This window comes from Melospiza melodia, chromosome 1 (genome assembly GCF_035770615.1).
Source record: "Melospiza melodia melodia isolate bMelMel2 chromosome 1, bMelMel2.pri, whole genome shotgun sequence".
In the NCBI taxonomy this organism is placed as follows: Eukaryota; Metazoa; Chordata; class Aves; order Passeriformes; family Passerellidae; genus Melospiza; species Melospiza melodia.
Genome location: NC_086194.1, coordinates 7,032,092 through 7,052,404, shown reverse-complemented (window position 1 = coordinate 7,052,404; position 20,313 = coordinate 7,032,092). Strand labels below are relative to the sequence as shown.

Genomic DNA, 20,313 nt, shown 5'->3' with positions numbered 1-20,313 from the left:
CCCTTCCCGCGGGACTCCCCAGTCTGCCAGAAGCGTCGCCCGAGCGCTTCCCCTTTTCGAGTTTTCTGGCCTTTGAGTGTTTGGGGGGTTGTTTTTTATTTTTTTTTTTTCTCTCTCTCTCTTTCGGTGAGAGTGCGGCCGAGCTGGGCGAGGGGAAGGAAACTTTCTCCCCCCCCTCCCCCAGGATGCTCCGGATAGTTTTGAAAGGGCGGAAGAGTGAGCAAGGGAGCAGCGTCTGTGAGGGCATCTCATGCTCTTGCGAAGGTCCCCCCTGACACCTCGCTGCTGGGATTAAAGAGCGGAGCTGGAGAAACTCCTCCCCTTCCCTCGGCTTCTCTCTTTCTCCCCCCCTCCTCTTGCTTCCCTCCCACCCCCCCCCCCCCCCCCCAAATTTCCTAAGGCCATTAGGAAGGGGGGGGAAAAAAAGAGAGAAAAGAAAAAAGAAATTAAGGAGCCTGGAGTAACTGCGGCCCGTGGGACGGTGGGGAGAGGTGGAAGAGGAGGCTCCCTCTCCAGATCCATCGCTCAGCACCACGCTTGGGTGAAGGCATGGGAAGCACTGCCATGGACAAGAAGAAAGATGCCTCCAGCAGCAGCAGCAGGAAAAGCTCCGGCCACAAGAAACTCATGTTGCGAGTGCACATCCCCGTAAGTGGCTCCTCGCTCTCCCTCCCGTTCGGCAGCTGGCGTGGTTTAGGCATGTTTTTCTCTGCCATGGAGCGCACGAAAGGCAGGGAGAGGTGCTGTGTTTGTTTGTTTCCTGCCGAGCTCTGCACTTTGGGGCGTGCTGGGCTGGGGGTGCCCCCTGCAACAGGCGGGTCCTGCACACCTGGGGTGGGCTGAACAGCGGGGTCCTGGCCCCGTGCAGGATGCAGTGTCCGTGGCACGGAGGTGTATCCCCCTATCCCGGTATCAGGAGTGACTCTTACTCCCGGCTGTACGAGTGCCCTGGGCTGTGGGTTTGGCTCAGTTTGTCTCACCAGTTCCCTCTCGTAGCACGGTACTGCTGAAGGTCTGCTCACCCCCAAACGCTGGTCTCAGCTTTCCCAACTTTGGCTCCGGGAACTGTCCCTGCCTGTGACTGAACCAGCGTTTAATCTGGTTCTTCCCTCCCGAGACTAATCCACTTCTGAATTTCCCAGGGCTGGGGAACCCAGAGCTGGCTCAGATTTGGATCCAAGCAGTCTGGTCACTGCTAAAAGAGCAGGGCAGCTGGGTTCACAGTGGTGAAAGCTAGTGAGGCATGCAGACTGTTCACCAGCTCTGTTCTGTATTTTGTATTCTGTATTCCACTATAAAGTAACATGCAACAAATTCTAGATACAGATACAGAATAACCACATTTCAAAAGTTTCTATTTCCAGTGAGCACTAAAAGGCTGACTGGCTCTGTCTTCAGAGTTACGTGCCTTTCAAAACTTAAATTACTGCATTTTTTTACTATTAGGATGTTCTTGTGATCCATGTAGCTGTTAGTTTTCTATTCTCAGTCCTGATGTACTTTTGGTTCCAGTGCTTCTGGCAAGAAATGACAAAGTCCTTGTATCTTCTCTGTGCCCTCTGTTGTTTTATTGCTTATTGGTGTTTGGTTTCTTTTTTTTGTTGTTGTTGTTTTGTTTTGTTTATTAGTTTGTTTTAAATCTCATTATATAAAAGTGGGAAACAGTTCTGCCCGTACCTCTGCCAGGCCACCAAGGAGCAAAAAGGAATTTGTGGTTCTAAGATTTTCCTTTGTTTTAGGAAAGAATAAGAAGTCAAAGCAAATTTATTAGGTGTCTCGAGTGTGTGGAATAAAATGGAGGAAAAGTACATGACTCTTCTGCAGATTTTATTTTTCTCTGGGGAGGAATGCAAGCCCAAGAGTCCAAGCCAAACTTCTGGAGCTCAGAGTGCATTCAGTGCTAGAAGAAAAGGGTCTGTTTCTGCTAACAGAAATGGGTGTTGCCTATGTATTTGTGACAGAAGATTTTGGGCAATAAACTTTACCATGTTGCCAGTAGTACTTCACAATAGGGATGTAAAATACCAGCAAATAAAGTGTACCACACCAAAGCACCACTCCCCCTGTGCCCATTACTCCTTCCCACCCTGCCTGCAATATTGTCTCTGCCATCTCTTTCCACTGCCCCCCCACCTCTGACTCAGTCTGGCCAGAAACTCTTGTGCAGTTGGATCCCCACTGCTGCTCTCAGAGCTGATTTTCTGCCTGCTGAGGAGCCATAGGTAGTTTTGGATTTTCCTGTGCTTGTTGCAGGATTTTACAGCATCCACCTGGTGTTTTTGAAATACCTGCTGGTCAGAGATATCTCTGACCACACCAGAACTTAGAACAAATTTCCTCCTTTTATGGTGTGAAGCTAACATGAAAAAAAGTACTTGAGGACCTCATTAGCACCAAATCATTATTGACAGAGGAATGCTAATGCTTTTTTCCTAATTTCCTCCCTAATCCATAGACAACCTTTCCTCATGAGTTTTGCCTTAATTCTGTCTTGGATGGAACATTTTTAGTAGTGGGTCATAATTTTTCATGTTCATCATCTCTTGGCTTTTTAGTATGCAGATTTCACCTGGGTAATGGTAGGGACTGAAATACACAAGCTTGCAAATGCCTGATGTTGCACTGAGGTCAAGAGAAGTTTTGTTGTTCAGCCAGTTGGTAATGAGATAACACCTTCCATCCTTCCTCCCCATCCCCAAAATATGACCCTCCTCCTCCATTCTGCATCACTCTAACATTCCTCAAATGGACTATGGAGCCCAAGGTTGTACTCATATTTTTAGTGGTTTTCTGTAATCTGGCAGAGTTTGAACATGGCTGTGCTATAAGAAAGAACATTTTTCACATTCTCCTTACTTGACAGAGGAATCTGCATTTGAAAAGTTCTGTTTAGATGTTTTTTTTCCTCTTTCGTAACGTGGTCTTGGCTGTTGTTTAGAAGCATCATTGCTATTATTTCAGTGGCGCCTGTCAGTGTAGCTGTAGTTGTCAAGGGAGCTTTCAGCAGACTGTAATTTTTATTTTGTACATCCTCTTCTTTGTGTTTCTGTGAGATCATGTTTATTGCTGGGACACGTAATTCATGCTCATTTGGATCTTCAAATTAGGAACAAGAGGAGAGCTAGCAAGGTCTGAGTAGGAGGGGAGAGAGGAGTCCATTCTGAAAGAGAAAGCAGTGGGACAGAGAGGTTCTGTTGTGATGCAGCCTGACCTAAAACATATTTATTGGTCATGCAGAAATGCTGATTGAAAAAATAATATATATTGTGGGAAAATAAAAAAGGAAGGATGCAAAATGCACTATAATTAGCTTAGAGGACTCTGGATAATAGGGGTTTCTGAAAAGAAAGTTGTATGCATTTCTTCCCTCCCCCACATAGTTTTATTGCTTTGGGTTTGTTTGTGACAGTGGGGAAAAAACAGATCAATTGAAGAAAGCAGATTTGTGGCTTGCAACACTCCAGGGCATTTCTCAGGTACACCTTTCTCAAGGAAGAGCAAGACATGACACAGAAAATCTGGAAACACTCTATTTTCACCTTCTGTCTGTGCTCAGCCTCCCTCAGCACAGGTGGGTGCTGCCCTCCCTGTACTTCTGGGGGTGATGGTGCATCACTAAATTCTGCAGGCTGGCTTCCCCCACTGCTCTCAGCTTGTGTTCAGTAGCCAAGAGTAAAGTAGGGGCCACTGAATTCTGTAGCATGGCAGGGGAGTGTTTGCTGAATGGCTGGGATGGTGGAACATCTTCTTGTTTGGTTGTTGTTTTCTTTGTAGATACACAACTGACTTAAACTAGAAATTTAGATGGACCAGAATATAATTGCAGGAGCCTTTGTAAAGGTCATATCAACTTCTGTCCGTCCCAGCAGCACACTCAGAAGTCCTGAAATTCAAGATGCCTAAATGGAAATTTCTGGTCCAAATATTTTTTAAAGCTGCTGCAGATTTAAATAGAAACCTTTGCTCTCTAGATGCATCACAGCAGTAATATGAAGACATTAGCATTATAAAATTCCTTTTTAAGCCATTAGAAGTTAATGCTTGCACATTGCTTTGAACATTTTTAAAACTCTATTCTGAGATGGGATGCAATTGTCTGCTGAGTAGGAGCTCCCAGCAGTGAGATCAGAATGTTCTTTTGTCATCTTGCAAAATGGATCTGTTCTAATGTTAACATTACCATTGTAGGCCCCTGGTGCTGAAAAAAAAAATATTCTGCTCTTGTTTACTTTTAATTTCATCTGGGCTGGTTCTGTCAGTGCTAGCAAAGTTGTGTTGTATGTACATGAGCACAGCTGAGGGCAGGACCTCTCTCAAGAGCTTCACTATGCCAGGTGCCAGCAGCTGGGAATTGCAAGAGCTTGGCACTTCCTTGGATTTTTCCCAAATACATCACAAGGTGACTTTTTATTCAGAAGAACAAGAAGTTTTTTTCACAATAAGCACAAAAATAACATCTGTGAATGAATAGCAGAACACCTGGCAGTTCAGTGAGGTGCCTCTTGCCTCTGGTACTTCAGCCCTGACAGCAGAGTTGGGCACTAGAAGGATGTGCTTGGAGATCAGGGTTCTTTATTTTCTGTGCCACACAAAGAAACATCTCTGCACAGTTTCTCCCTTTTCTTTGTCAGCCTCTGTAATTTTTGAAGAGACTCCTCAATGTCAAAATTTATTGTTGTTTCCAGTCTTGGTGTTATGGGGGATGCCAGGCTGAGCATCAGATGGGTTAAATATTTCTAACCTGATAGATGACAGTGATGTTCTGACAGCTGCTCTTGGCTCAGGCTCTGCCCCTCCATCTCTCTTTCCACACTTGCAAAGTCATTAGTGGCTGCATGCCTAATAAATCACTGTGGAATGATTTTGTTCTGTCACAGTTTTTGCAGGATGCATCTTGTCTCCCAGTAAGTGCAGGGTGGGCTGATAAGAAGAGCACTTCAGTCTAGGAGTCACTTAAGGAAGCTGCAGGTGGGGAATAATCTAGTGAATTCTTTCAAAGGTGAAAAGAAATCAGCTTCCAGTGTGATCTAGGAATGAAAGAAATGTTTGTTTTCTTGGGGAGAGGAGGTGAAGGGAGAGAGAGACAGAGGAGAGAGAAATGTTTGCCTAAAATTAAATCACAACTGTTCTCCCTCTTGCTCTCCCAGGGCAGGCTCTGAGTTGTCCTGAGCCTCTGTGGCCTTGAAGTTTAAATTTGGATTCCTCCCTCAAGAGCTGATATATTAATGCAGGAAAGGGCAAGGGGTATTTGCTCAGGAGTGTTGAGATGGTACTTTGAATTATCTGAAGGATAAAAGAAAGGATTCATGTTTACAGTCATAATAGCTGCCACTGCAATTAAGGAAGCATTAGTCTTTTTGGTTCTAAAGCATAACAGAAACAGACCATCAGTATATAGAAATGTGCTGTGTCTTACAAAATATCACTTCTCCTGGTTTGAGATTCTGCTCCTAAAGGACCTCACCCAACCTCCTTTATTTATACCTGAGCCTGTGAGGACTGTGGGCTCAGAGGAATGTGAATTCCCTTGGAGAAATAAATAATGAATGTGGAAGGAACTCACAGAATCTTCTGAGACTTTTGGGCTCAGGGAAGTTTACACTGTGCTTGTATTGGGAATTAGTGGAACAGAGGAAAAGTCATGCTCCAGAGGGATCAGGAGTGAAATGAGGGGCAGTGATCTCCACCTAGGAGGGTCCAGCTCCTGTTCACGACCCACAATGTTCAGCTTAATCTCAACTTCACCACATTAAATTCAAGGGAGCTACTGAGATGTGGCTGGAACCAGAATTTACCCCTCATTTTGCTGATGAGGTATGGACAGGCATGGAAGTAGGTTGGTGTGCCCAGGTGCTGCCTTGGCAGAGCTAATGGGAGGAGAAAGGAGGCAAAACTGAGTCAGCACTGCTTGCCCAAATTGTGGACATTTATGTTGAGTGAAGTAACACGTGCAATTCTCATCCCTTTGAAGAAAAGCTGAATTTCTGCCAAAATGCATCCCATGCACAGGGAATAATGCAAGAGCAGAGCTGGTTACAGGAGAAATGAGACATCAGCAGCAGACAAGGAATGTCACAGTGTGGGCTGTTCACCCTAGACTGATCACCAGGCTCTGGGAATTGGCTCCAGGGTCTGATCTGCTTGCAGGGGGCTGCTGTCTCAGTTTTGTACTGTTTGCACTGTAGACACACTGGAGAAAGTGTTACAGTCTCACAAACAGGGAGACCTGTGCATGTCTTCAAAGGCTAAAAAGAAAAGATTTCAATCTTGAATGGAGTGTGGCTTTTCTCCTGAGGAGGAAAACTCATGTACACACATGAATACACAATGCCATCAATAAAAATAAAATGTTATTGTTGGTGTGGTGGTTCAGTGCTGTACTGCTGCTGAACTATTTCTCATACCAGCAGTGAGCTAAAACACCAATGTGTGTTAGATATGCAGAATGATTTTTGTGTTTATTCTTTATGTAGTTGTAGAAACTGCAGTGTAATTCTTCAGTTTAGTGTTTGCTTCTGTAATACTGTCTCTCTTAAGTTCCTTGCATATGAAACCTTTAAAGCATGAAAACATTATTTACACAGTTGAGAACTGAAATATAACACCATACTCCAGCTTTTGACATTGAGGATTCATAGAATGGTTTGTAACATCCTTCAAATTTTCATAAAATTCAGCTTGACAGTAAATTACATTATGGAGGCGTGGGATGCAGAGCAAATGCATTGCAGTGTGAGTTTCATGGCTGTCATTTATTCCCCACACCGTGACTCCTCAGACCTTATGGTCATTATTGCAAAGGGTGCCTGTGACCTTCTGCTCCAAAAACAGAACTCATGTCATAAGCTGAAGACTTCATCTATTTTTGTGACCAGGGTGAGAGAGCTAGATGCCTTTTTTAAGCTGCTGGAGAACATGCTCACACATCTGGGGATTCATCAGGAGGAATTGTGTGCATTATAAGCATTGTCTACCATGTTATGAAGCCTTTATCATCATTTATGTACAATAGTATTCTGCAATTTTCAGTCAACTTTCCATGTCAGGAATGCTGCTGGAACAATGAAAATAAGAAAATACTCTGCTTCTGCAAGCTGAAGAGAGCAAACCTCTCTGAGAGATCAGAGTGATTCCTGACAACATGACAAAACACAGGACTTTTCTGCTCAGTTGTGGACTTACCAGGGGTCTTTTATGAATGACTGAAGTTTGGGTCTGGTTTGTTCATGTTGATTCCTTTAGAAGAGGTTGGAAAAGTGTTTTCCATGGAATTGGAGAAATCAGTACTTGGTGAGCTAGATTAGGGGTAAAATCTGAGTCCAAGCATGAAGAAACTTTTTGGTGAAGACAAGCTCTCCATAGAAATGGGATGGTTTTAGGAGTGCAGTGGACTGAACAGGTGCCATAAGCATTGCCTGTTGCCTGTCCAGTGGAAGAAATGGATTGTTACCTGCTTGCCACTTATTTTGAGTGGACTCTACATGGAAATCTGAAAAGATGAGTTGTGTAGAGATTGCTCAAGTGTGTCACAGTGACTCTATTAAGGCTTCCTAGCCCTAATCCTTGGCAAATTTCCCCTGATACAGGACTGTTCTATGCCTTTAAGTAGGTGTGCATTTAATGTGTTGTTAGGCCTGTGCTGCTTTGCTTTTGGCCATGCAGCCTTTAAGAGGTGTAAGTGCAAACAAGTGTTTTTACAGAATCATGGAATTGTTGAGATTGGAGGAGAGAGATCTGGAGGTTGTCTAGTCCAGGTGTTATTGCTGGCCCTGTGGTCAACTAGAACAGTTTGCTAAGAACTCTGCCCCATCAGATTTTGAATTTTGAATTTCCCCACAAATTTGGGGATTTTGAATTTCCCCACGGATTCCCCACGGAAACTGGGATTCCCCAGTTTCACTGCTCTGACAGAACAAGTGAAAGTTCCTGGAAATAGTCTATTATTCAGCCACTCCACAGGCAGATGGAATTGAACTCCACAGTTGGCTGGATCTTGTTCCAAAAGCATAGAGCCAGTCTGAGGAGTGAAATTGAATTTGGCTAGAAGGAGTGTGGAGACTTCTGGGTAAAGGATTCTCTGAGATGATATCAAATCTGGAGGCACAATAGTCTCAACAAGACTTGACAAAGGAAGGAAGAGTAAGGAGGAGGTAAAAAAGGTGCTTAGTCAGTGCTACCATGGTGTGTGTGAGTCTGCCAGCTTCTCAGTAGATCATTGCATCTTCTGGAATGTGGTTTTCATCATGTGTTGTCATTCCTTTTGCATACATTCATTAGAGGGGGATTTGCTGTTACTGAGTATTAATCATGTGTTGGAAGGGTGATCTAAACCAAGAAGCATGAGGAAAGACAGTTCAAGGATAAATCCTCAGCAATCTGAGTCTCTATCTGCTGTATGGCCTGAGGGCAGAGGAAGTGCAAGCTGTGCATTGATGAATGGCTGAGGCTTGAGGTCCACAAAAAATGAACTTTTAAAGTGTCAGTGTGCCACACTGAAATACCAAAACAGCTTGTGAGATCTCCTTTCCATCCATGACTGAATGCTCTTAGATGTCTGTACTTATGTTAGCAAAGACAAAACTCTCTGAAGAATTTAAAGCCTTGACAGACTGGATTGGCTGGAGGAGGTGTGAAGAAACTTCATCCCTGCTGTGCTGATATTCAAGGAGATGGCTGGAGTTAAAGCAACTTTTCCCATGTTGTGCAGGAATGTGACAGATGGACTCCTGAAGTTTTCAGACCCAGTTCCCTCGCCTTAACCATGAGCCAAACCTTCTTGCTATGGGATTTGCTCCATAAGGATCCATGTACAGGCTCAGCCTAGATCAGATCCCTGTATAACATTAACCTAAGGCAGCAGTCATGGGAAGTACTTTTCCTTTTGCTTTTTGAAAATATGTGTGAAGTGAAAGGATTCCAGTCTAATGTCTACAGACAGTCATGCCAGGTCCTAAAATAACACTATTAGGACTCTTGGCAGCCTGATCAGGAAGACCAAGGATTGAGGATATTAGATAAATTAGAGGAGACTATTTTAATTTCCAGCATCAAAAGTGGTACCAGTGAGTGTGCCTAATTATCACATCCTCCATGTGGTTCATGTGGTTGTTGAAAGCTGTGTAATGTTACTCTTTTATTTTCTGTATAGCTGGTGGCACATCAGTTGTAGAATTCTTGAAACAAGGCATCTACAGTATTTTCACATGTAGTCATCTACATGGTCAAGAAAATGGAATTTGGGTACATGTAAAACAGCTCTTTACCAGCCATGCTCAATCTACAGCAGTCTCCAAAGAGTTTGCAGGCATTCTGTGTCCTTCCCTGAATTCCACTGGCTTGTCCTTCCAGTTGCTGGAGCTGAGCATTCTCTAGTGCTGCTGCCAGCTAGAGCAGGAAGGAGAATTACCAGCATGGTCTCAACACCATTCTTTGATACTCCTTCCACTAGTCCTAGATCAATTCTACATTTTTATGGGAAAATGGGCAAATTCTGTCACTTGAAAAGTTGAGCCAACATTATTTGTAAACATAAAATTTGGAGCCTGAAAAGAATGGGAGGTAGAAGATGATATTCAGCTGTTCTCTTTGCTCTTTATTTAGTGAGTCAATATTCAAGGTAAATACTAATTTAAGAGACTTCTTTTAGTTGGGTGATGATTAATTATACATTTTCTTTATATTTGTATGTGCTTTAGAATGACTCTACATGCTTTAAGCTGTGCAGAGGCAGGAAAGTACATGCCAGCATTTTTCTTTATAAAGTAAATCCAGCAATTCAAAAAGTGCAATTACTTGAATTCCTTTTTTTTCTGTGCTGTACTAAGAGTTCTGGCTCTTTTCACTGCTGCAGATCTGTGGACATGTCATCAATTGGCATGTAAAATTTGCTGTTAATGCAACTCTTCTGATTTTCAGCTGTGAAACACTGGAGTCAGTAAAAGAGGAAATGTCTTACTTAACCATGCACGGGATTGGGCTCATCCCCATTTCTTAGACAAAACTGTTCTTCACCCAGTGTTCCTCAGTTGTCCTGCTGGACCTCAAGCATTCACCAAGGCAAGGGAAGCTGCTGTCCCCCAGCTGGGTTTCCCAACAGACTCTGTGCATCCTCCCATCCTCCTGCAATGCTGAACAAAGATTGTTGCCTTACAACGCCTTCCTACTTAATCTGTTTTATTTTCATGGTCAGATAAAATGAGTGGCAACTTGGTGACCCTTGGTAACTCATTCACTTTGATGCCCATCTGTGTGTAGTCTCAGATCCAAAAATCTGCAAGCAGATAACTCAAGTTTACTTAAAATGCCATTTACAGGATTAAGCCTTGAGAAAAGAAAATAGGTGCTAAGAAGGTTAGTAGCTCAAAGAGATGTGATTTTCAAAGGAATTTAGGCATCTTAGGTTCTTCTACAGTATTTGAAGATCCTGCCAGTCCATTTGCATCAGGATATCCTTAATTACATTTGAAAATTAAGCTTTACATCTTTCAAACTTTCAAGATGTCATTCTTCCCTCTGTGCTATTTATACCTGCATTACAAACAAGCCACTTTCCTACTTTTCCACTTCCAGTAACACTGTCTTGTGCCTGATAGCTAAAATGGAAAAAAACAAACATACAAAAAATACAACAACAACAAAACACCAAAAAAAACCCCGAACAAATCAGAAATTGGCTTTTAGTTCAATGGAACAGAGATTGAAAGCAATTCTAGGAAGTAATTTGGGAAGGGATAAATAGCAGCTGCTCTCCTGATGATAAAGACTGAAACTAATACTGATGCTTGGTGCATTGCAATCTGTTGTGCACATAATAAAGTCAGTGCATGTTTGTCTTATGTTTGATTGAGAGGGACCAAGTATTACATGTGATAAAGACTTCAGAAAGAAATTTCTTTTCAATGTAACTTGAGAAAAGGCTGTGATCATTTAAAATAGTCAGAGGATTTTTTGTTTGTATATTTTTTACCTGGGTAAACTTCAAAGGGTTTGTGAGCTACTGTAGGCATGTGTTCAGACTCTGTGGGTAGTTATTTCAAATTTACTTTCAAATATAAATGTTTAAAAATTTAAAAAATATATTTCACTGCCATAATCCACATAAACGTTTTTGTCAGCGCGTTTATGAAGCAGATTTGGGTTGAAGTAACCAAGGAAGAGGCACACATGTAAAAGCAAAGGATGTAAGATCAATGGCATTGATCACTATATGCACTTTAATGGATGAGAGTTGGGACACACAGGCTGAAATCTGGGGACGTGTCTGGGGATCGATCACCTTCACTTGGAGGAATGGTAAAATCAAAGTTCTCTACTTGAGCAACAAAGTGAGAGAAGATGTTAACTCATGCACTCTATATATTTCTGAAAGTTCATTTCCAGAGGGCAATAGGTTCCTTTGTTTGTGTTTTATGGTCTTGAATGTTCTGTGCACCTGGCTAGGTTAATTCAAAAAACAGATTAAGGGCACAAGTCCTTACTGACCACGTGGAGTTCAACAGGAGAAAGTTCTGGATTCTGCCCTTGGATGGGGCAGCCCTGCATGTACAGGATGAGAGGTTGGAAGGCAGTGCCACAGAGAGGGACCTGGGGCTCCCGGTCAAGGGCAAGCTGAGTATGACCAGCAGTGCCCTGGAGCCAGGAGGGCAACAGATCATGGGGGCATCAGGCCCAGCATGGCCAGCTGGGCAGGGGGGGACAGGGAGGGATTGTCCTGCTCTGCTCTGGGCTGGGGCGGCCTCACCTCGAGTCCTGGGGGCAATTTTGGGTGCCACATGACAATAAAGACATTAAACCATTAGAGACCATCCAAAGGAAGACATTAAACCATTAGAGACCATCCAAAGGAAGACATTAAGCCATTAGAGACCATCTAAATGAAGATGATGAAGGGGCCTTGAGGAGAAGCTGTGTGAGGAGTGGCTGAGGGCACTTGGTCTGTGGAGGAGACTGAGGGGAGGCCTCACTGCAGTTACAAATTCCTTGTGAGGAGGAGAGGAGGGACAGGCACTGATCTCTGCTCTGTGTGACAGTGACAGAACCTGAGGGAATGGCCTCAAGTTGTGTCAGGGGAGGTTTAGGTTGGATTTAGAAAAAGGTTCTTCACCCACAGGGTGGTTGGGCACTGAACAGAATTCAAGAAGTGTTTGGACACTCGTGTTCACATGAGGTGACTCTCGGGGATGGTCCTGCACAGGGCCAGGAGTTGGGCTTGCTGACCCTTGTGGGTCCCTTCCAAGTCAGCATGCTTGGTGACTGTGTGATGAGCAGAGCCTGTGTGTGGAGGGGAGCTGCCCTGTGTGCAGCTGTTTGCTCTGAGCTGAATACATTCAGTGTGTATAGACAAGCTGGCAAATTGCTCATGTTGCAGAGAAATGAGCTGTGATGGAAAATACAATAGATGTTGAATTATTTCAGGGGAAAACCCCACGTTATGAATATCCTGTGTTTTCATGTCACAAAACAAACAGAGCAACGAGCCTGACCTTTGGGCTGTTTTGATTTCTGGTGGTTTTTGGTTTACAAGACTTCAGTAATTTAAAGTTCAATCACCTGGGCTGTTGTGCTAAGGGATTAACACATGGTGACTTGCATCCTACTGCGCCAGATGTAACCAGGACTAACTTCTCCCTTGCTTCTGTCTGCTTCCCTGCATACAGCCCTTGCTGTAGAAGGCCTCCAAGTCATGTCATGTCAAATAATGCATGGTCTTCAGAGCTCACTGGGGGAGAGAAAAGTCTGGGAACAATGTGAGCAGGCACAGCCAGGCATTTCCACTAATTGTTGATGTGGACGATGGAACACAAAAGCAGAAGAAGGGAGGGGGGAATGGAAATGTGTCTTGGTGTGGAAACAGCTGTGTAAAAACAAATATGCCTGGACTTGCTTTTTGGGAATGTAAATGTAGCACAGGAGAACTCCCACAACAGGAATCTTCTGCTTTAGTCTGCCCCTGCCAGATAATTTTAGAAGGTTTCTTTTTTAATTTTATGTACCTCTAGAGACTTTTTTGGCTATTGAGGGTTGTGCACTTCAGCAGCCTTAAATTGTAACAGGTAGTTGCATTTTACTGTTGAGCTAGCTTTAAATTATCTGTTACTTTTTGTTTCTGGTTATTTGATATTGCCTAAATATTGGAAATGGAAAACTTTAATTACCTAATTATTAATGTAACATGGAAGTAGTGTTTCAAAATATATCCTGGTGGAGTTAAATATCTAAGTATCTCTCTTCCATACTGTGTACTCTAATCCAAAGCAGGGTGGAGTGATTTCCAGATTAAATGTATAAAATAAGTAAAGTAAAATGGCATATTTCGTTTGGAGGGGGTGGGGTGGCAGATTTTCCATAATGGCAAAATAGAATTTCCTCTTGAGAACTGTCATGCAGAAATATCTGTAATGTAATTTCCTTAAACTCAGAAACACAACAGGTAAAGACAGTGATGAAGGCATGACCATTTGGTAGGATGAGCCTGAAAATGGCACATTTACCCGATAAAATGGGAGCTATATGGAATTAGCTCAAAATGAAGTTAGTAAATTTGGTGAGATTCATAAAGTAAAATTGGTAGATTTATGTTTCACTACACAGTGGAAATTTTTGTACACAGGTAAACCAACCCATGCTGGGCTTCCTCCTCCCCTCAAGATGGAAAGGTTTTTTACATCAAGGGAGCAGAAAACACAAGTGATGCACAGGGCACTTGCATGTTCACCTGTGCCTGAAGCACCATCCTACCTGTGCTGAAAGCAGAAATTTCTGCAGTGAGATGCAACAGCTGCAATTGGTAATCAGCACAATGCAACACAACTGGGGAAAATCCAAATGCTCACTTTGTCCATTGCCTAAATGAATGGCAAATGTCTGACTGAGCTGAGAACATTATGGAGGCAAGAGGAAAGGGAATAGCCATCAAAAACACCAATTTGTTGGTTATATAATGGATCTGTCATTAGTAACTTGATCATGCCAATGCAATTGCTTTTTTTCCAAGACAGATACTTGTTCTTACCAGGACTGATTGAAAAGCACTCTGATTATGCCAAAGTGTGCTTTAAATGGAAAGAGGGAGATGGAAAACTATTTAACAGTAGAAATGTGATTGCTGATAGCATTGCAGAAAAGTGACAAAGCAGAAAGATAACATGGTTTTATCCAAGCAGTTAGATTGATCCCTTTTTAGTTAAAAATAAACTCAGTGCTGTGAAAGTTATCACAAGGACAGCTGTAAAGACTGATGATGGGTCAGAGTGAAAATTGAGTTCATTCCATGACATTCATCACAACAGTCCATTGTGGCACTTCTATTTTGACAGGCAGGATTGGCCTCCCAGCAATTCCCATTGAAAATATTTACCATTGCAGTGTGGAAATCTGACTTCTGGCACGGGGCTGGGAACTTCATTTCACTGTAATCTCCTGAACATCTTTGCTGACTAAGGCTGATTCTGAGCAGGTTGCCAAAAGATCTCAGTTTCTCCACCTTCTTCCCAATCTTCCAGTTTTTACTCAGATTTGTCTTTATTATGTGTTCCTATTTTTGTAATCCTGTGATTTCCAACAGCCACTGTAGCCTCCACACAAGTAATAATTGTTTATTTAAACTTTGTTGTGCAGGTGATGACACATTGGGACAGATTGTCCAGAGAGGATGTGGAGTCTCCCTTGCTGGAGATATTCCAGAATGGTCTGGACATAAATCTGTGCCATGTGTTCTGGGATGACCCTGCTTGAGCAGGGGGGCTGGACCAGATGTCCATCTGTGGTACCTTCCAACCTGACCTGTTCTGTGATTCTGTGAATATTCCCTGAGCTGTATCCCCTGAGCCAAAAGCAGTAGCTGCTATCTCTAGAGTCTCCAAAACCTACCACAGAATATGAAGAACAAAAATCAGGCTCACAGAATTACATATTGGGTCTTTATGGAAAGGATTTTTAGATTTGTTTTCATTCCTGTGATGTGGGCAAGCTTTAGGGGTGAATATCTTGTTTTTCAGAATTTTGGTGTCTTTGCTCACAGCTGGGGCACTTAATGCTAATTTGTGCCACAAAGCTCCTGCTATTTCATGGAGGATTCCCACATTAGCATTTTAGGGGATTTAAAAATTATTTTATATAGCTTAGGTAACCTATTCAGCACAGAGAATAGAGCATTTTCCGCTACTGGAGGAAGGTTTCTGAGCAGCTTTCTGAGCTGCTCACCACTAGATCTGCTGAGTGCCATTCTGGTGTTACTTTGCCTTAGCAGGAGAATTTTCCCTGTCACTGGAGCTGCTGTGGACACTGGGGCTGGAACTGGAGAAGCTCTTTCTGCATGGGATGGAAGTTTAGGATTTCATTATGGCTCTGTGCAGTTAGAGAGATGGGAGAAGGAACCACTTAAAGCTTGTGAGTGTATAAAGTATAAATGAGCAAAATATGGTGTACCAGAAATAGCTCATGAATGGATACCAAAATATCAGTATCTTTGGTTTTGATTTTGCAATAATTCCATTTGACAAACAACCAGGTTTCTTCTGGTTGTTCTGCTGAGACCTTTCTCTCCTTGCAGAAAAATTTTACAGCTCTGCTTACCACAAGTGTTACCACATGTGAGAGGATTGTGCAAAGTGTCTGATATAAGAGAGCTGTGATGGAGATGGGGGAGTGAAACCAGGGAACAGAGGTAATATTTATGGCTAATGCTGTGATGCACCCTCTCTGCTATTCTGACTGTGTTCCAGCTTTAATTCTGTGGCTGTGCTCTCAAATGGGGAGGCAGGTAAGAGGCTGCACTCACTGTGAGCCAGGAAACCTAAAATATCTCTTTTACTTTTGGCCAGTTGCCCAGACCAGAATAAATACATTCAGCCTTTCCCTTTCACATCCCCATTGTAGAGACAAAATACAAAAAGGCCAAACAGAAATCTGACAGACCATATTTTGTTTATATAGAGGCTGGGGAAATATATGAGATGAAGAGACAGTTATCAAGCTAAGTCCTGTACTTTATATGGATTTATAACAGCCATTTAAATAAAGTGTGCCTTGTGCTCAGGCTGAGAATTTGTAAATTCAAACTGTTTTATGCATGTTTCCATAATGTATGAGGGGGTTTTATGTGCAGTACATAGATTTGCCTAGATGTTTTTGTTGTTGGAATGATCAGGGTGATTTAGTTAATGTTGTTTTCTTTTCTAAGCATCATCTCAGAATTTATCACAATTTCATTAATAGGAAAAAACCCTTCTTTTATCTGTGATCTGTGCTAATTTGTACACAAGGCCAGTCTGAGGGAAAGTTGACTTTTCTGAGAAGCTTCCAGAAGTTCCAAGAAAGGTTTATTTCCATCTGGTTATTTCCATCTGGCAATTAATTAAAAATAGGCCTTAAAACTTCCTATTTTCCTTTCTAGGATATTCTGTTTCTCAGGCCTTTCAGGCTGGCTGGCTGTGAGTCTGATGCTGTGTCACTTTACAGAGCTGCTCTGTGGTCACAGAAAAATCTGTGACACCAGTGGAGGGACAGGACTTTCTTTCCCTGATGGCTGGAGTTGAAGTTCTTGGTCTGGCACATTGGCTGGGCTTCACAGGAAGTTTATAGCTTTGGGAAGGAAATTTTATTATATGTTCCGGCATAAGCTTTAACATTTTCTTGCTCTTTTTATTGTTGGGAAATTACATGTAAAGCAACTGCAACTGGTGCAACATGTTTCTGTATTTTGTGTATAACTTCAAAGCAGAGTGAGGCCAAATGTTTATCTCAGCTAAGTCTTTTCCAAGTACATGTATTCATTAAGCTGACCATAGAAATTCAGTCAAACATAAGCTCAGCTATTGCTGGTAATTCATTAACAGATTCATCTAAAACTTTGTCCAAAGCTTTAGTTTGTGAATCAGGTCATGAGCATCTCATTTCCTCACCAGTCCAAAAATACACAGTCAGTTTGGTGGTTAAACCAAGTTTAGCCAGACTGAGCAGCAGCACAACCTCCTAACCACAAACTTGCTTTATCTTGGGTCCAGATGTGCTGCTCCTTCCATGTGGCAGGGCTGAGGAGGAGGGGACATCCCTGAAGTGTGACCATGGCAGTCTTGACCTGACACCCTGATGGCTTTGTTCTTCATCTTGAGGGGAGTGTGTGGCCCAAGCCAAGCTCTCACTGCCCTGACCTTTGGGTGGTTCCTTACTTGGCTGGGAGCAGAGTGTGTGGGGTGAACTCTGGAGCTGGTACAAACCTTTGCATATGAAAAGCCTTGAAGTGCTTTAGGAGTTATGTTTTGTCATACATGACTGACATACAGATAGCTATCTTAGATATCTGGGGCAGTGATCACTAAATGCTTTGCTGGTGTTTAGCAGGGCTAGGAACATTTATGCTGGAATTCAAGGAAGTTGCTTCATCTGGGCTACATGATATGGAGGACTTTGCCAAAAAATGCCAAGTGTGGAACAGAGTTTAGAGTAAAAGTTCATTTTCTGAAGGAAACTGTTGTGAGATCCTGAATGAACAAAAGAAGTTTACTTCTGTGTGTCTGGAGAAAACATGGTTTTGTTCATTCCATGTAAACTCAATTTCCTCTGTAGCACTTGGCCTGCCTGCACTGGCCCTGGCTTGTTTCCTGGTGAGCCCAGGAACATCAGTGCCCTAACTAATCTGGATCGGGAATGTGAAGAATCACCAGTCACTGAACTGTCAATTCTTGGACACATGCAAGATCCTGATTTCCCCCAGTCTCATCTTGTTATCCATGTGGTATTCAGTTTATCCTCTTGCAGCTCCTACCAGACAAGTGTGCCTTCTAATATCAGCCTCCTGTGCACTCAAGGTTTCACTTACACCTCAAACACTGGGAGACCTGCTTTATTTGCTCTCACCAAAGAAGTGGACTCTTGGAGGATATCCAGGTTTTTATTGAACAGGTATTTGATCCAAGCATTTCTTTTAAAACTCTCCTCGAAAGAAAGCCTGGGGAAGAGCCAACATAATAACCCTAATGCACTGCCCCCCTCCACATCCTTCCTTCTGCAAATTTCTAAATGTTTAGGAGAAATGGTTGATTTAATGTCACCCTGGAAGTATCATTATTTCTGATGTGAAGCTTGGAAAGAAAAAATTTAAGAAGTAATTTGCCCAAGACTGTACATGCTGGAAAGTAGGGCTCAGTGGCTCCCTAGTCCTATATGTAAGCTAAAAACCCATCATGCCTAAAGCCAGGCCACTGTAGGTAATTCAGCACTGCAGATGGCTTGGCCCACTCTGATCCTGGTTCTGCACTGTGTGGAGCTTTCCCTATATAAAATCATCTGTAACCATATAGAAATGGTTATATATATATATATATATATATATATATATATATATATATATATATATGGCTCCCTTTGGCCTCAGGAGTTTACCTGGGATGAGATCTGCTGCCAGACTTCTGTGTCAGTACATTTACTGCCTTCAGTTGTGGGTGAAGCCAATTTGACTCACTGGAAGCAAAATCAAAGAGGACCATGAACCTATGGCTGCCTGTAAAACCTCCCTTCCCTGCCATTCATGGTTCTTAGGGCTGATGGAAACGAGCCAGCATTAAATAAGGGTGGGAAAGCATCGCCCTGCCTTAAAGTGAGTACAGCTGCACTGTTGTTACTCCAGTTATATGCAAGGGCAGGCAGTGTTTTGGCATGCTCTGGGCTCCTGAAAGCACTGCTGGGGCAGCAGAGGAAGTGACTCCCCCTCTTTGAGAAGGCAGGTCAGCAGAGTCCCAGAGCTGCAGCAGCTGGAGCCTGCGGAGAGCCGCGTGTTCCCTGAGCCCTGGGGAGAGCAGAGGAGGAGCCTGTGGGAACTGCCTTGGAACCTGCAGGGATGGGGACAGATCCATGCAGAACTCCCCAGTGAGGGTCTGCTTTTTCTAATTGTGATAAAAGAAATCAGCCAGGTGGCTCAGACAGGTAAAAAGTTGGGGCTGTGGTGGTGGCTGGTAAAATGCTGGAAATTCCAGTGCTGTGCATTTCTAGGTGGCCTTTCCCATCCATTTTCAGGAAGTTGGGTTTTTTTTCTTTTCTTTCTCTGTCCTTGTTTACTTGTAATTTCACTTTTAAAGCTCTTCCTTTCTATTTCTGGGCTTCTCTTTCAAATCTGTTAACAAGAAATTTCTTTCAGATTCACAGAAACGGTGTTTGCTTGCTTGTTTGTTTTTCCAGGCTGTTCAGTAGGCTACAAAGATAATTTCTGCTTGTTGGTTAGTTTACACAGGTAGGATCCTCTTGTTTCCACTTGCAGTCATTATACAGCTCTTCATCAAAACTTGGGACATTTGAAACTCTTAAATAAGCAGATGGAACATTTTTATGAGCATGTTATGTCTGTGTGTAGGTGGGTGTGCCTGCACACACCCATATTTCCATGTGTATTTTTTGCATATAATCCTTGGGGCACATCTGATCTGAGGCTTTTGAGAAGGACCAGAGCCATGGCATCAGGGAGCAAGGATTTCTTCTGACACATCTGGTATGTTTTGATGCAGGTGTAGCCAAAGAAGATGGTTATCACACTCTGAACATGGAAAAGGTCACATTCTGACATAGAATGTAGCCACAGGTTGTGTACCAGACTCTTTCTAGATTTGGAAAACAGTTCAGAATTAACCTTTCTGAATCATCATATATTTTTATGTTGACCTCACATTATACCTAGAATGACTCCTTTCCCATGTCTGTAGCCCTTCCTCATCTTTCAGTCATTACACATCAGAGCTGATTTTTCTTCTGGAGATCAGTCAGTTATTGGGTCTCAACAGGAGGATCAGAGTTTCTTGAGTCTAGAAGAAATGCTAGAAATAATTATTCTTTATTTCCCTTCTTGATTTGGGGGTTGCATAAAGCAAGAAGGAGCCTTCTTTGAGTTGCCATTTATTTCCTACCTCCTGTAGGAAAACCCTTTAGGCAGTGCCATCCTATCTTCCCTACAATAAACTCCATCAATTTGCAAAGTGGAGATGTTTCTTACTCTCATTAGAGCTTTCCTCCAGAACATCACTCTTTTTTCCCTTCCTAATTTCCAACCTCAGTTTATGCACAATAACTTTCCATTTTCTAATTGCACCCACAAGGTGTCCTTTATCTCTTCTCCCTTGCTGCTGTTTACACACCTTATGTAACTGAGGGGAAGGATCACACACACTGTCAGCTGTCAGCTGCAGAACCCAGAGAGCCAAACTCCTTCAGTCACGTCCCATGAGGGACAATCTCTGCTCCTCTCACCACCAGAACATTCTGCTCATGCACCTGTTGCCAGCTGAATGAACCCTCCCTGAGCTGTACACATTATTCCAGATGAGCTTT

The 20,313-nt window shown here is 42.9% G+C and overlaps 1 protein-coding gene across 1 annotated transcript in view; it reads left to right on the top strand.

Annotated features, from left to right (window-relative positions):
- The first annotated feature begins 398 nt into the window (after positions 1 to 398).
- Positions 399 to 20,313, top strand: part of PRKAG2 (protein kinase AMP-activated non-catalytic subunit gamma 2) — a 221,110-nt gene continuing 201,195 nt past the window's right edge. Inside the window, exon 1 of the mRNA XM_063179437.1 lies at positions 399 to 648. Coding sequence (XP_063035507.1) covers positions 550 to 648 — 99 coding nt within the window. The 5' untranslated portion in view covers positions 399 to 549. The remainder of the gene's footprint in view (positions 649 to 20,313) is intronic.